This window comes from Paroedura picta, chromosome 8 (genome assembly GCF_049243985.1).
Source record: "Paroedura picta isolate Pp20150507F chromosome 8, Ppicta_v3.0, whole genome shotgun sequence".
Lineage (NCBI taxonomy): Eukaryota > Metazoa > Chordata > Lepidosauria > Squamata > Gekkonidae > Paroedura > Paroedura picta.
In genome coordinates, this window is record NC_135376.1 from 65469423 (window position 1) to 65484065 (window position 14643).

General features: G+C 41.0%; 1 protein-coding gene across 1 annotated transcript in view; it reads right to left on the reverse strand.

The window, feature by feature from the left end:
* The window catches only part of TCERG1L (transcription elongation regulator 1 like), a 210928-nt gene that overhangs the window by 26958 nt on the left and 169327 nt on the right, over positions 1–14643 (reverse strand). Inside the window, exon 8 of the mRNA XM_077350138.1 lies at positions 6725–6879. Coding sequence (XP_077206253.1) covers positions 6725–6879 — 155 coding nt within the window. The remainder of the gene's footprint in view (positions 1–6724; positions 6880–14643) is intronic.

Here is a 14643-nt window from a genome sequence, read left to right on the forward strand (position 1 = left end):
AGAATCTGTGCTAACACTTGATGATTTCAGGAACACAGAACAAGTCATTTGGACCCTGATACTGCCATCTATATTGAATTTACATGTATGAGTTTAATCATTTCCCACAAAGTAGTTTTGTTCTTTCTTTCCATTAAAGAGTCTTGGTGATCCTAGAAATCACATTTGCCTACATAAGACAAAGCTAAAAAGAAGTAATTTTCTACAGGCCTGGGGGAAAAGAGTATGATAACATAAAAGCTGAACAAAAATGGAGAATGGAAGGAGACTGCTGGACTGGAACCATATGTTTGACTTCTCAGGTTAGAATTTCATGCAGTATCAGATTCAAATCAATCTGCCGATATATTATGTGCATGCCACTTTTATGCATTTACACAGTAAATAATATTATTTTTTAGACTAAACAGCAAAAGAAGAATAAATAACTTTATGCCTATCTCATAGGACTAAGCCAGGTGGAAACACTCTGCTCCTAACGTCAAGGTGAAAGTTGTTTCCCAGCACTGGGCCACCAATTGCAAGCACACCTTCCGTTAAAGTCTTCCCTCATGCACTACTGGAAATGAAACAGGACCTGATTTTAATAATGGACCTGGTGTGGAGGCTTCTACAGAGACTGGTGATCCCTAAGAAAGGCTTTACACACCAACAACTTGAATTGGGCTTACAAGTTCAATGGCAGCCAGTGTTATTCATATAACTTACTTTGATGAATATTACACTACGTACATGAAGATGTTTATAAAATGGATATATAATTTTTGATTTTTTCCACAAATTGTGAATGTATATATCAAACTTCATTTGAACTTCTTTATGCATATTATGTTTAACAAATGAGCAGAGATCACTCCAAGCAAGGTATGACATGGACCTTCACCTTTTTTTCTCCCACCACTGGGGGTCAGAACAGCCAGAATTGACAATCAGCTCAGCCGCAGAGGGGGTCCTCTTATTCAGAGAAGTGCCACTGTGTTTCTTCTGAGATCTAGCTTTGGTAGCAAACTAGCTTCTCCAATTTGGGCTTTCTTTAAGTGCAGGCAATGAACTTTATGGGGGATTGGGGACATACGTACAGTTTGCAAACGGGCCAGGTCCGCTTCATAGGTTCCCATTTAGAAGGGAGGATTGGTGTATGGCTCTGCATGACCCTGGAACTAACAAACTCTGCCTGGTTCTGTGCTGCCATTTAGAAAGGTTTTGAGACCTGTTTTTGACTACGAATGTCAAGTCGGCACTGACAAAGCTCAAGCTCAGGAATCACTAGCAATTTGGGGGACCTAGCCGGTCAAATACTGGTTACCAAGATCCAAATTTGTAAAGGATGGACTGCCTTATCTGGTATGAGCCTTGGCACTGGTGCTCTTGTTTAGCAATGAAGTAGAAAGCCTAAAGGAGAGAACTTGGTTACCCATGAATCAGGACAGCTGTGTATGGGTATAGGGGGACACTGGGAGGCCAGAGCCATGATTGTGGTGCTCCTCACCAGTTACCCTGTGATCCTGGAAATAGACTGGCTCCAGAAGCACATCCCACTAATTGATTGGTGGCTTTCTCTCACACTGAGTGAGCAGACCATTTTGGTGGCCAAAGTCAAACCCACATGGCTGTGATCAGTTGGGCAGGTGCTGTCATGGAGGAGGAGAGTTCCCGCCTGAGAATGTATTGGGACTTACAAGAGGTGTTTGATGACACAGAATGTGATCAATTTCCCCATCAATTTCCCCATCAGTGCCCCAAAGATTGTACAATAGAGCTGAAACCAGGTGAGCTCCAACCATGAGCCAAATTGTACAGCATGAGTGAAGTCTTGCTGGTGGAGCTGTGAAAGTTTTTGGACAAGATAACACTCTGAAAAGTAAGGCAGCCAACATGCTGTCTGAAGTTCTGACCATGAGGCTGGGAGTTTGATCCCAGCAGCCGGCTCAAGGTTGACTTAGCCTTCCATCCTTTCAAGGTTGGTAAAATGAGTACCCAGCTTGCATGCTGGGGGGGTAAAACGGTAATGACCGGGGAAGGGAATGGCAAACCACCCCATATTGAGTCTGCCAAGAAAACGCTAGAGGGCGTCACCCCAAGGGTCAGACATGACCCAGTGCTTGCACAGGGGATACCTTTACCACTCCGAAACTGTACGTACTATAAGGTGTGAAAGCTTAGGAGGTGAGGGCATTTACCAAGTTGGACCCAAGGGAGGCATATTTTTGTGTGAGGGTGAAGGCTGAGGATGAATGAAAAATGGGATTTACTAATCCCATGGGTAAATCAATCAACCAATAAACCCCCAATGGATTAATATGAATGCTTGGTGAAGCCTTTTGAGCTCAGCAGAACCCCCAGATTATTCATGAATCTGTTCACTGAGGTGTTAAATTATTTCCTGTATAGGGCATGGTTGTTTTTTTTTTTTTTTGATGATGTTCTGATTTATACACAAACCTTCAAAGATAGCATCTCCGCCCCTCCCAAGATATGAGTGGTGCTCAAAAGGCCACTCAATAACCATTTGTATGTCAAGATGTACACTCCACCAGGAGCAGTTGGATTATTTGGGCTATTGAGTGCAAGGGAGTTGGAGAGACCTGGAAATGTCCTAGTGGTGATGTAGTTATTAGTGGTCTTTTGTTGGAGGTGAGTTACATCCATGCTCTTATCTGTCAAAAAATACTCCGAATTAGGAAAAAGTGGTGGCTGCCTTTAAACTGGCATTAACTAAATGACAGCATCTGCTAGAAGGGAGCCAGGTCTCTTTTCAGGTAAGAACAGACCACAAAAATCTTAAGATCCTGAGTAAGCCCTGGAAGCTGAGTGCAAAACAGATCCACTGAGCAGAGTCATTCTGACCATGTAGCTCAATGTTTAGGCACCTTAGCTAGCTTTATTATACTTCTCTGCCCTATCAACAGGTATAGCCATTTTTATACTGAACCATAGCTTTCCAGAGCTTTTATTTAACCTTCTTTTTTTTACTCTCCTCTGCTTTTAAATTTCCAGGTGTAAATGACTCACTCCAAGCACAATCAGCCATTTAATCTGTTAGCAAGGTCTGTTTCTCAGCAGCTGCCACCTGCCTGCCATTAAGTCTGTCAGCAACCCCTGGTAAAGAGACTGCTTTCAGGAAAGCAAGCAAGCAAACAATCTCAAGGCAGATTTTCCTAAAATATGACAGCAATACAGGGATCTGGTTAAAAAGCACTCTTACTAAATAAAGAGAGTAATCATAGCATTAAAAACAGCAGAAGATGGGAATCTCTCTTGCGCTCTCTTTCTCTCTCTCAGATTTATCAGAATTCCAAAAGTGTTTTTGTTCAAGCTTTATCACAAAATGCAAAATTTTCATTCAGGATCACCTGTCCCGTATAACCATCAAAGAAAGACAGAATCAAGTGCTTAAGGAGACTTCAGGGTTTGGATAAAAATATCTACTCATTCAAGTGAAAGAACCAATTACTACCTCAGAGAAACCACCAAACACAGAGTTTCTGGGGGGGGGGGAGAGAGTTAGGTATCATTTGCTACCATGATTTATAGTCTTTATCCAAAAGAAAGAAGTTAGGTTGCAAATAAGACTGGTTCTATACTATTTTGATCTGGTATTAGGAAGTTGTCTGATAACAATTAAAGGTGAATGGCCAAAACTAGATTGAAAAAAGGGAGTGAGAATGAGAGAGCGAGAAAGATATATATCTTTTTTGCCAGAGTAACAGTGAAATTTCATATCAAACTTAGAACAATTGTTTTGTTGGCTTCTAAAAAGAAAGCTGAGCACTTATTAGAACCAAGGACTGAAATATCAAATTAGTTCTTATGATTAAAGTTAATCAACAGGAATAAATTCAATGATAATCTTCCTCTGATGGAAGAAGCCATTCCATAACAGATAAAATGTTCCTCCAATTGAGGGAACTCCTTAGCATAAGTGAATCTTTAGACCCAAATGTAGCTTTTATATCTTGGCCTTTAAAGCATAGCCTAAAGAGGGATTAGATCATTTCACAGTTTTCTTGCTGGAAAACCAATCAGTTAATAAAGTCAACTTCATACTTATAACACCTTCCCTCTTAATTTTAAATTTCACTAGAACTATCCTCTCTCTTTGGCCCAAATGAGAATCTCCATTTAACTATCCATTCATCCTTGCCAACTTTTCCCAGTTCTCCTATCTATGTTAAACTGCTTTCAGTCAGGGCTGAATTCTAAATCTGTCAGTACTTGACTTGTCTCAGCTAGGGCTGAAATCAGACTGAATTCTTCTCAGCATCCAGTTCAGAAGTCTTACTCAGTTGATGCTAACCAATCAGATTGTTTGGAGCAATCTGTCACTCCCAGCTTCCTGTTTCTGTGGAGAATCAACTCTTCACTGTTTGAACAGCTGTTTGTACAGCACTTCTAAGTTTCTTAAAAGTACAGTACAAAGTCAGTATCAGATGCTATGCCCTGCTTCACTCCTACCAACACAGATGAAAACAGCAGATTTCACACTATACTTAAAATAAAATAGTGGAGATACTAAACCAATTTGAGTTCTAAAACTGGAATGCCTCCACACACACACAAAAACAGAAGTGGCCTCAGCAGATCAACTAAAATGACAGAAGTACATACTAAGGAGGCACCAAAGAGGGGGCCACTTCATATTCTTAGAGGCTTCTTGACTTTTTGTCACTGAGATAACAGCCTCTTTGTCACAAAGATAACAGCCACCTCCTGCTCTCAGAGGCTTTGTGGCCTTTCCCCCCTGCTGAGGGTGCAAAGAAGGTGGCTGCCTACTGGAGCTGAGGTAATTCATGCTCCCAAAGTTTGTGAGAGTCCCTCCTCACTCTCACCCCCCTTCCATAACTACTCATGCTGTGCATGTAGCATAAGATGTTTTCACATAAAAAGCACAGTAAACCAATCAGAGCTCAGAATGAATTCATAGCATCAATGTTAAAAGTCCTCCAGTATCACCAGTTTGGTGTGGTGGTTAAGAGCAACAGGCTGGCAATCCAGGTTTGATTCCCCCCTCCTCCACAGGAAGTATGCTGGGAGACCTTACAGTAATCTCAGAGCTCTCTGAACCCCACCTATGTCTCAAGGTGTCTGTTGTGGGAAGGAAGTTGTAAGCAGCTTTGAGACTCCTTTGTCTCCTTAGAGTAGAGAAAAGTGGGGAAAAAAACAAACTCTTCTTCTTGAACCTACTTGGAAGACAGGATCAGAATCAAAAGTGCATGGTGCTGTCAATCCACAACACATGCAATGGCTGATGATGTCAAAAGTTGCCAAGATGCTAAGAAAAATCTACCCACAAGGATTCTCACCCCTATGTGGAACATCCACATAAGGGACAAGAATCCTTGTACCTTGCCTAATACCTCTTCCCCTCCACCCCTCTCCTTAACTGGTGGCAGGTTGTGCTGGGCTGGCCCTGCCCCTTCCAGTCTCCCAAGGCTGGCCCCACTCTCCAGAGGACAGGAGCAGACTGGGAAGTGCAGCAGAAGTGGGTCCAGCCCAGCATGACACAGCTCTGTGTCTCGCTGGGCTGGCTCCACCCCTGACACTGAGGCTGACTCCACTCTCTGGAGGGTGGAAGTGGCCTTGGAAGACTGACAGCAGTGATGCCAGAGTACTGAACATGCCTCAGTGCTGTGGCACTGCTGTCCATTTACTGGCATGGTCCCTGGGGATGGAACTATGGGCCATGTCCATAACTTCCATTGCGGGACCATGCCAGTAGATGTTCCACATCAATAATCAACAGAAAAGTACTCTTTCGGGGTACAGATAATCCAAGGAGTAATCAAATTAATTAAAATTCCACAATCAGACTGAAATTGGTCAATCACGTCCCAGGTAAGTCTCGGCCGTTCTTTATCAGACACCTGGCAAGCTATACATGAGTGGTGAATTGAGTTTTATAAATAACAAGTCATGAAGACAAATAGTTCATGTGACAATCAATCCCTAAATGAGATGTAAAAAGACATTTTGTCTTGGTAGTGTCCAGAAAGGAACAAAAAAAAATGTTAGAATTGTTTCCAGTAGATGATAAAAATAATGTTGATTTAGATACATACATAATTTTAAATAGGAAGTGCAGAATAGCAATTATGCTTCCTTAGTGATATGAATATCATTTCGATGTCTCTGGTATCTGAGGATTGACTAGCAATGCCATATTTGGACTTAAGCAATTACAGTTCTGCAAAATTTTCTATCACTCCAATGAGATGGATCTTTGAGATTTATTTACAACAACTGAGTTACATAATAATTTAGTACAAGACAGCTCTTCTAGATAACATGGCCAAATAAGGCATTTAGATACAATAAGCTATGCTGAACCATTTGCAAGATGGGTACTTGAAATATGGCGTCATGCAAGGCAAACTACTACCAAGGCCTGTTTCAGCTAGCAGAACAACTGTAATCATATTTTGGCAGAAGTGAGCCCTATTGAATTCCTGAAGCCTGCTTCTTTTTGAACAATAGGATGAACGTGTAAATCAGGGATTATTAAACACAAGAACACAATGAATTCTCAGCTCTCTCCTAGAAATAGGGAAATACTGCCTGAGACTTTTTACAGTAAATCAGACCTTCTCACCAACCAAGGATATCAACCTGAACTGACATCAACATTCAAATTATAGTCAACATTTTACTTTGCATATTTTATCACCAGTTTTTTTCATATGTCATTTGAATTTAAATAGATTAAAATAATCACAGCATTAGTTACTTGCTGAAGTTTCCAGTTTGCGTTTATGAGGTGGGTCTTCAATGATTCTGTTAAGATCACCACGATTCTTTAGATCCACAGGTTTCTCCCACACTGACAACTGCATTGTAGGGTTGAAGAAGAAGACTCGGTCATCTCCAGTCCAGACTACACACCTATTTTAATTAACAAACTAGGCTTAGATAATCTGAAACACAATTGGGGGTAAAAGTTACTAACCATGTTGTTAAATGGCTGTTCAAATGTGTCTGCCAGCTGCACCAAAACACAGCTTGCTGTACCACTTTCACAAGATAAGTCCATTGTGAATGCTCCTGTAGGTGATTCCATCACATGTAAACACATTGCTGATTAAGTGGTTAGAAAGTTGAGACTTAGATTTGGGTTTATTTTAACTTAAGGCAAGAATTCTGACATGTGAATTGCCTTTAGGCAACGCTCTCACTCCTTAAGGCCTGATAGACTGGAAGACAGTAATAGGCTGCAAATATTTGAACACTGACTTCGTAGCAAATCCATTGGAATAAAACTGTGTTTCCCCAAATGAAGTTGATTCATAATATACAAAAAAAAAAATGTCATTCTCAATTATTATGTTCTACACATGCACAGTTAATACAATGCTGAAGGAGAAAGAAAGAAGAAAGAAGAAAGAAAATGATAATCTGGGTTTATTTTCAAAAAGGGATAGGCTATGGGACATGGGCGTTTCCAGCTGTTTTCCATACTCTGTCTACTGAATCAATGGCCAGATGTGATTAATTCTATGCAGTGGATAGCCCACAAAGTATACTTGTAGCGGTCTCTGAGAAAGATGGATGAAGTTGCCATGAAACAAGGACTCAGTCTCTGTAGCCTCATGTTAATTACTTTGAAATGTATTACTTAGACTTGTAGCTGTAATTAGGATATCATGCGGGAGCTTTCAGAATTCCGTAGTGTTAGGGAAGAGCTCAAAACGGAGTTCTTCCACCAGGTCTATGGTTGAAGCTGGTGCTGCTAGGAAGATCTGCATGGCCACCCCTCCAGGACAGAGCAGCATGAGTGGCAGTTTGCAAGTTCCATATGTTCCCTACTCCCCCCCCCCACCCCGGAGATGTTATATTGGGGGAAATGAGAATAGTTGAGTGAGTTTTGCCACAGTATCTGCATTTTCTTGTTGATTAATGAATTGTGTTGTTTTTATGTCTGGGGTTTTAATGGTTTTTTTACAGGGTTTTATTCAGACATGTGTAACCCACCATGAGCTGTTTGGGAGTGACAGGTAATAAATCAAATAAATAAATAATAAAATAAATTACCACATTAGTTTCATTTCTAATATTGTACTTCCTCTTGGAAAATGCAGGTTTATGTTAATGATTAACATAATAATTATTGTGTTAATAATTGCCAAGGTGCAGTCCTGGAGCTGCAGTGGGAACATCAGAGGCCCCCTTGCGCTTTGAGACCCAGGGAGGGATTGGCAGCCTTGGGGATTCCTGGTTGGAACCATGGACGACTGGAGAAGCAGCCGGAGGAGCTCTGGTGGTAGATGTGGTCGATGGAGGTGAGGCAGCACTGTGGACCCCTTCTCTGGCTGATGAGTACTGTGAGTGGTGGCCAGACTGAGGCCAGATAAATCAGCTTTGGAGAATCATTGGCACTTTGGAAAGTGGGGGTTGGATTGGAGAGGTGCCCGCTGGGTGATATAGCCCAAAGAGAAAATGTTCTCTACGGCAAAGACACTGACGACAAACTGCCAGAATTGGGGGTGGGAAGGGCCAGAGATCATCATGTCTGTGCGACTGTACAGTGGACTTCAGAGACATCTAGTGGTGGCAGCGGGTACAGCGAGCTGGCAGAGGGAATGGGTGGTGATTCTTGAAAAATGAGGCAGTGAGATGGAGGTGAAAGTGGCTAAATTAGTGTTTTATGTCACCTCTATCATGTCCATGAGCTCTCACCCAGCCCAATTATTTATGTTGGTTTGGTTACCACCCTTGAGGAAGGGCACCAAAATATTAGTCAATTGCAATTATACTGTAAAGCATTAGCAAGCTTTCTCACAAAGTCTTGTTTCTCTTCCAGGACTTCTTGCCATGCTTAATACAGAAAATTTAGCAGATACCCCTTGGCCATCTTGAGGGGATATGTCTAATGGCTTTAGGTGGCTCTCAGAACAAAAGTGGACAAGTTGTTGGGGTCGGTGAGGGCAACCACTTGCCTTGTTGATCGCTGCCCACCTTGATTGCTCAAACTGAGGGATCAGCAAATAGGAGGCCCTGTGAAAGATATTGTCAACTTCTCCCTGTCTGCCAGGGAGTTTCTGGAGGTGCTGAAGGGGTGGTGGTTTGTACCTTACTGAAAAAAGATACATTACTCAATCCATGGGACCCAGCCAACTACCACCCAAGCTCGCATCTTGGATTTCTGCATAAGGTACTTGAAAGGGGCACTGCAGACCAGCTCCTGGCGAACATGAAGGAAACTTCAGAGCTCAATCAATACCAGTTGGGCTTCCATCCTGGCCACAGGGTGGAGATGGTGCTGGTCATCTTGACAGATGATCTCTGGCACCAGCTGAATTGGGATGGTTTAGCTGTATTCATGATGGTCAATCTGCTGGTTGCATTTGACATTGTCAGCCATATTTGCTCACTGCCTGACCAGGGCCAGGATTCAGGGGACAGCCCTTCAGCAGCTCCATTCCATTCTCCAGTACCAGACACAGAGGGTGGCAGTGGGGGAGCATTTGTTACACCCTAATCAACTCCCTTGTGGAGTTCTGCAGGGAGTGATACTCTCCACTACACTGTTTAACAACTTTATGTGTCCTCTGGCCCAGTTTGGCCAGTGCTATGGGCTGGATTCCCAACAATATGTGGATGACACCCAGCCCTATCTCTTAATGGACAGTAACCTGGACTCCCTTGGATACAATTTACCAGTTGTTTGGAAGCTGTGGTTGGATGGTTGGAGTAGAGTTACCTGAAACTCAGTCCCTCCTGCGGCTGGGCAGGAAGGTGGTAGATCAAGAAGCACGCCAACCCACAATGGCTGTGGTTCAGCTTAATATCTTTTTCTTGGCTAGGAATTTGGAGGTGAACCCTATCGATGTAGGCCCAGGTCATAGGAGTAACCCGCACACCTGGTGTAAAATGGAGCTCTTCCACCAGGTTTTGGGTTGAGGCCAGGGCATGTAAGATCATGGGCTCCTCCCTAGGTTAAGCTGGGACATTGGACTACTCCTCATACCCTGAAGTGTTATACAGTTTGGATTGGATGGGGGCTTATCACTGTCTGGGTATGTTGGATCAATTTTCATGTGCTTGATTTTAATGGGGGTTTTATGGGGGGAAATGTTTGTTACCTGCCATGATCCACTTGCAGGAGTGGTGGGCTAGAAATCAAATAAAAAGAAAATAAACAAATAATTTCATAGTGAGACTCATTATCATAGTTTTGGTGTTATTAATTTATCTGAAGCTTAGATTTGAAAAAGCAAAGCTTGAAATCTCCTGAAATTCTAACATGAAAAAATACATGTTTCTTAAATTTGGAATGACTGTACTAATTAATAGATGCATATTTATTATACAATTTATGTCCAGTGGCTTGTTTTAATATAGTTATTTTAATTGTAAGCTGTCTGTAGCAGGAGGTGTGATTGAAATATCCTAAATACAAAATCTGGTCAAAATCTCCTGCAAAGTTAAATTGGTATCAACCAGAGCCAGGGCTTTTTCAGTCCTGTTACCAGCCAACTTGCTCTCCCAAGCAAGATTGGGGCCCTTGGGGACATTTCTACAGAGCCGGCAAGACAGAGCTGTTCCACCATGCCTATAGTTGAGGCCTCTAAAGGCCACCAATGAGCTGGCCTCTCTTCATAAATATAAAAGATAACATTTGCATGTTATAGATAGCGGGTTGATGTCAGAAAAAAATTACTGTGTGTTATGAATGCTTATAAATAGACATTGTTAGAGCTATTGTAACTTAAGTAAAATGAAAACAATGTTAAATGTAAAATCTGATAGTAGACCTTATTTTTTAAATTTAAATTCTGATCCTGTGATGCTGCTGTTCTCCTCTGAAATGAACTACAGAGTTGTTTTTTTGCCAAAGCTCTGAGTTTGTCTATTTTGGAGAGATTTGCCACAGTACATGACACAAGAAGTCAAGCGTCTATAAATATCATAGCTACGGAAGCATGCACGATAAAGTACCACCATCTGATAGTAGAAACAGAGAATAAATCAGCATTTAATTGATTTAAATTGGTCACTTTGGTTAAAATACCAAGGTTTTATGAAGCAAATTGACTCCAACCTGCTGTAAGCTGAATGTCACTGTTACATACTGAACAGTACTCCTGTTACTAGGATCAGTAAAAATCAAGGAAAGCTGTAATGATGGCTCTCTACAGATCTCTCTAGTCAGTAATCTATCCTCTTATGTTTAAGCCGCAACCTTTTTTTGTTCATCTTTGTTCTGACCCGCTGACTGGCAGTCCTGTCAACCTTACACAACTAGTGACTTATTCAGATGAATGAAGCCTACCTTGTGTTATGCACAATACAAAAGCAACAGTTATTGGAAAGAGGATCAGTGATGTGCCATAGTTGAGCATTAGCAAAACAGTGAGCACATTAAGCCTGTGCATATTAATTAGAATACAAAATAATTCATGAACATTCTCCCTTATGAAAAATATACACCCACTTTTGTAGATTATATATGTATATCAAGTAACAAATATGTCCTTTGTTGAGGACTGAAATTTTGCAGGGGAAAAATAAAGAGACTTTGGACATTACCCTTCATACATCTTCTCCCATTTGCAACAGTGACCATTTTGCAGATTCCATTGTACTAAATTCTTCATTTATAAATATACATGGAAAAAAATCACACATAATATACACCAAAGAGAAGACAGGAGGCTTATGTTTGCTGATCTTTCATGAGGCCAGGTATTCCAATGATGGAACAATGTTCACATATATTTTCCCATGGCAACAAAGCATCTGCTTAGTACCAAGAGTTTCTAAGCAGGAAGGAAACTCTCAGGTCTTAATAAAACTTTAGGCTATTTAAAAAGTACTGAAGTAAAACCTCTCATCACACTATGTAGATTAATTTTAATTTAAAATTTTAAAAATTAAGATAATTGATCCTGTTCTAAAATCACACATTTGATCATTTTATAGCCCATTCTTTCTTTCTACTAATTTCTAAGACTCTGGTCTATGAATCAGACAGTTCCCATCACTTTGGTTGATGGGAGAATTCATTTCCTACTACAAATGCATTCATTGTGTGAGCTGTTAGAACTGGGCCAGCTGAAGCCTAGGCATTTATCTAATAAAAGCAAGGTAATAGCTAAAATGGAAATGGCCCATTTCCACTTCTGATTGAAAGACCAAGCAAACACCTCTGGAGAGACATTAAAAATGGAACCAAATGGCAGCTCCCTCAAGAAATCTCTTCACATTTCCATTACTAACCCAATTTGACATTTAATTTAAAAATTATCAGTCTCATCTCCCAGCATCACACTTTGCTTGTCCCTATTTGGCATAATAAAGGTTTCAATTATTCAAATGCAAAAGTACAGTAATTTCATTTCAATAACAGGGCACTAGTTAAAAATGGTGGTAATAGTAGTATAAGGAACATGTACTTTAAGGATGGAATTCTAATCACATTTTGCTAGGGTGTATGTCCTATTGAATTTTGTGAGGCATATCTAGGAACATACTTTAAGACCATTTTTACAAGTGCAATGAAAATATTAATTATTTGATGTGATGTACTGATTGTTTCCTTGATCATCTGCACCTGATGAAATTACGCTAGGCAGCAAAGATATTTTAACATAAAGTGTTACCAATTAAGATACCAAAGGAATAGTTTTTTACTTATTCTCAGTCAATATGGGGTTGTTTTGTTGTAGTTTTAGAAATTCCTAACATAAAACATGCATACAGATTCTGGGATGGTTGTCAGTCAGTGCTGATGATTGTTTGGTTATATTTGGGCTCAAAAATTGCCATGCATGATTCAAAAATCTGTGTTGTGAATCCAAGGGAGCAAGGCAAAAAGGCAGTACATTGTGTATTGAGCAAATTCCTGCATCTGTTATAAATGACTTTGTGTTGTCCACTCAGCACCTCACCTCACCAAGCATAGACAATTATTTTATGTTAGTGTAACACGTCTAAAAGGGGAAGAACATCACACTGTTTTGCAGCCAATGTATGCACTGTTAATATCAGAGTATGTGCAAGGTATATTTCACTACCTTAGAAGGTTATGATGTCAGTGAACATTTATGGGGCAGGTGCCAAAAAGCTTCACCTTATATTTTAATCATCTCTTCAAATTTGGATCTGACTTAAAGCTGGGCATATCTTCCTCTGACCTACTCTGCCGTTATCTAGATCTTCCTGCTAGTCATCATTCCCCTTCAAACAGCAAAAGTTTATCTTTGTGAAGGGAGGGAGTATCGAGCAATGGAACCCTTGCAAAACAAATTTACAATCTTCTCAAATAGTCACTTTTGCTAGGGTTCTCAGGTACCTCAGAGAAAAAGAAGAATAGTTCTTTTTTATATGCCCCTTTTCTTTACCAGGAATCTCAAAGCAGCTTATAATCCCCTTCCCTTTCCTCTCCCCACAACAGTGAGGTGGGTGAGGCTTAGAGAACCCTGATATCACTGCTCGGTCAGAACAGCTTTATCAGTGCTGTGATGAACCCAAGATCACCCAGCTGGCTGCATGTGAAGGCACGGGAAAGTGATGTCATCATATCAGTGGCTTCTGGGTGACAATCTGGTATATCAGATGGTAAACTGACTTCTACCATAGAGTTTTTGCCCATATACCAGTGTTGCCCAGACATCACCAATGTAATGATGTCATTTCCTGTACAACACTGGTCACATAGCCTAGGCTTTCCCTTTTTTCCTAGTAAGTAGGGCCTAGTAGTGGGGGACTCCCACGAGGATTCCCTACTTTCTGCAGGGCCTTCCACCTCAGTACCAAAGCCAGAGAAAACACAATTTACACAAATATGGTAGAGAAAAAAAAAAGATATGTACATTTTTGGCAAGTTTAATAACCTTTCCCCTCTTGTCCATTATAATAACCACATCCCATCACAAATATAAAAATTGTTGCTTAAGAAGGAGGAACATAAGGGAGATGGCAGGTACCAATTCCTCTGCGGGTTTCCTCTGGGGTTTCCTTTCCTAGTGCTCACAAACATTTCATGCTTTTTGGAGTGTTTGACAGAAATGCCTGCAGGAAAGCAATCTGGGAAGGTCCAAACAGGTGGGGGGAGATGTATCTTTTACTGTTTGCACTATGCAGTGAGTAACTGTAGAAAGCCAGTGGGTGTGGGGCAGTCTTCAGAGAAGCAATCGAAAACTCACCTTTTCCATTTGTTTTAAGTTGTGCAACTCGGAATCCCACTCAGCCATCCTGCTCTTGTTCCCGAATGACATCCCAGCGTTTGCCTGGTGATGTCACATCAACCACAGAATCCATCAGAAGCATGGAGCCAACCTATGAGTGGAGAGGGTTTGGGATCAATGCCAGGTTTTTTTTTTTTTACTAGGTGTAGTAATTTAAGCCAACCATTTGTCGTGAATTTTGATACAATAATGTACTTTTGCAAATGTGTTGCTTTTCTATTTATAGAGGCAGAAAAGAAGACAATGCTCTCTAAAGGTTTGCTCCATGTTTCGGTGTGATTCTGTGATGGATCATCTGATGGAATCAGCATGAAGCTCAATGGATGTAATTCTTGATCACCAAGCCCCCTCATGACACTTCAAGAGCATTTCCCTACAGGCAAACCAAGTCTTATGCTTCTTTGCCACACAAAACCCAGGGTTTGAACAGGTATCAGAACTTCAAATGCATCTTTAGCCT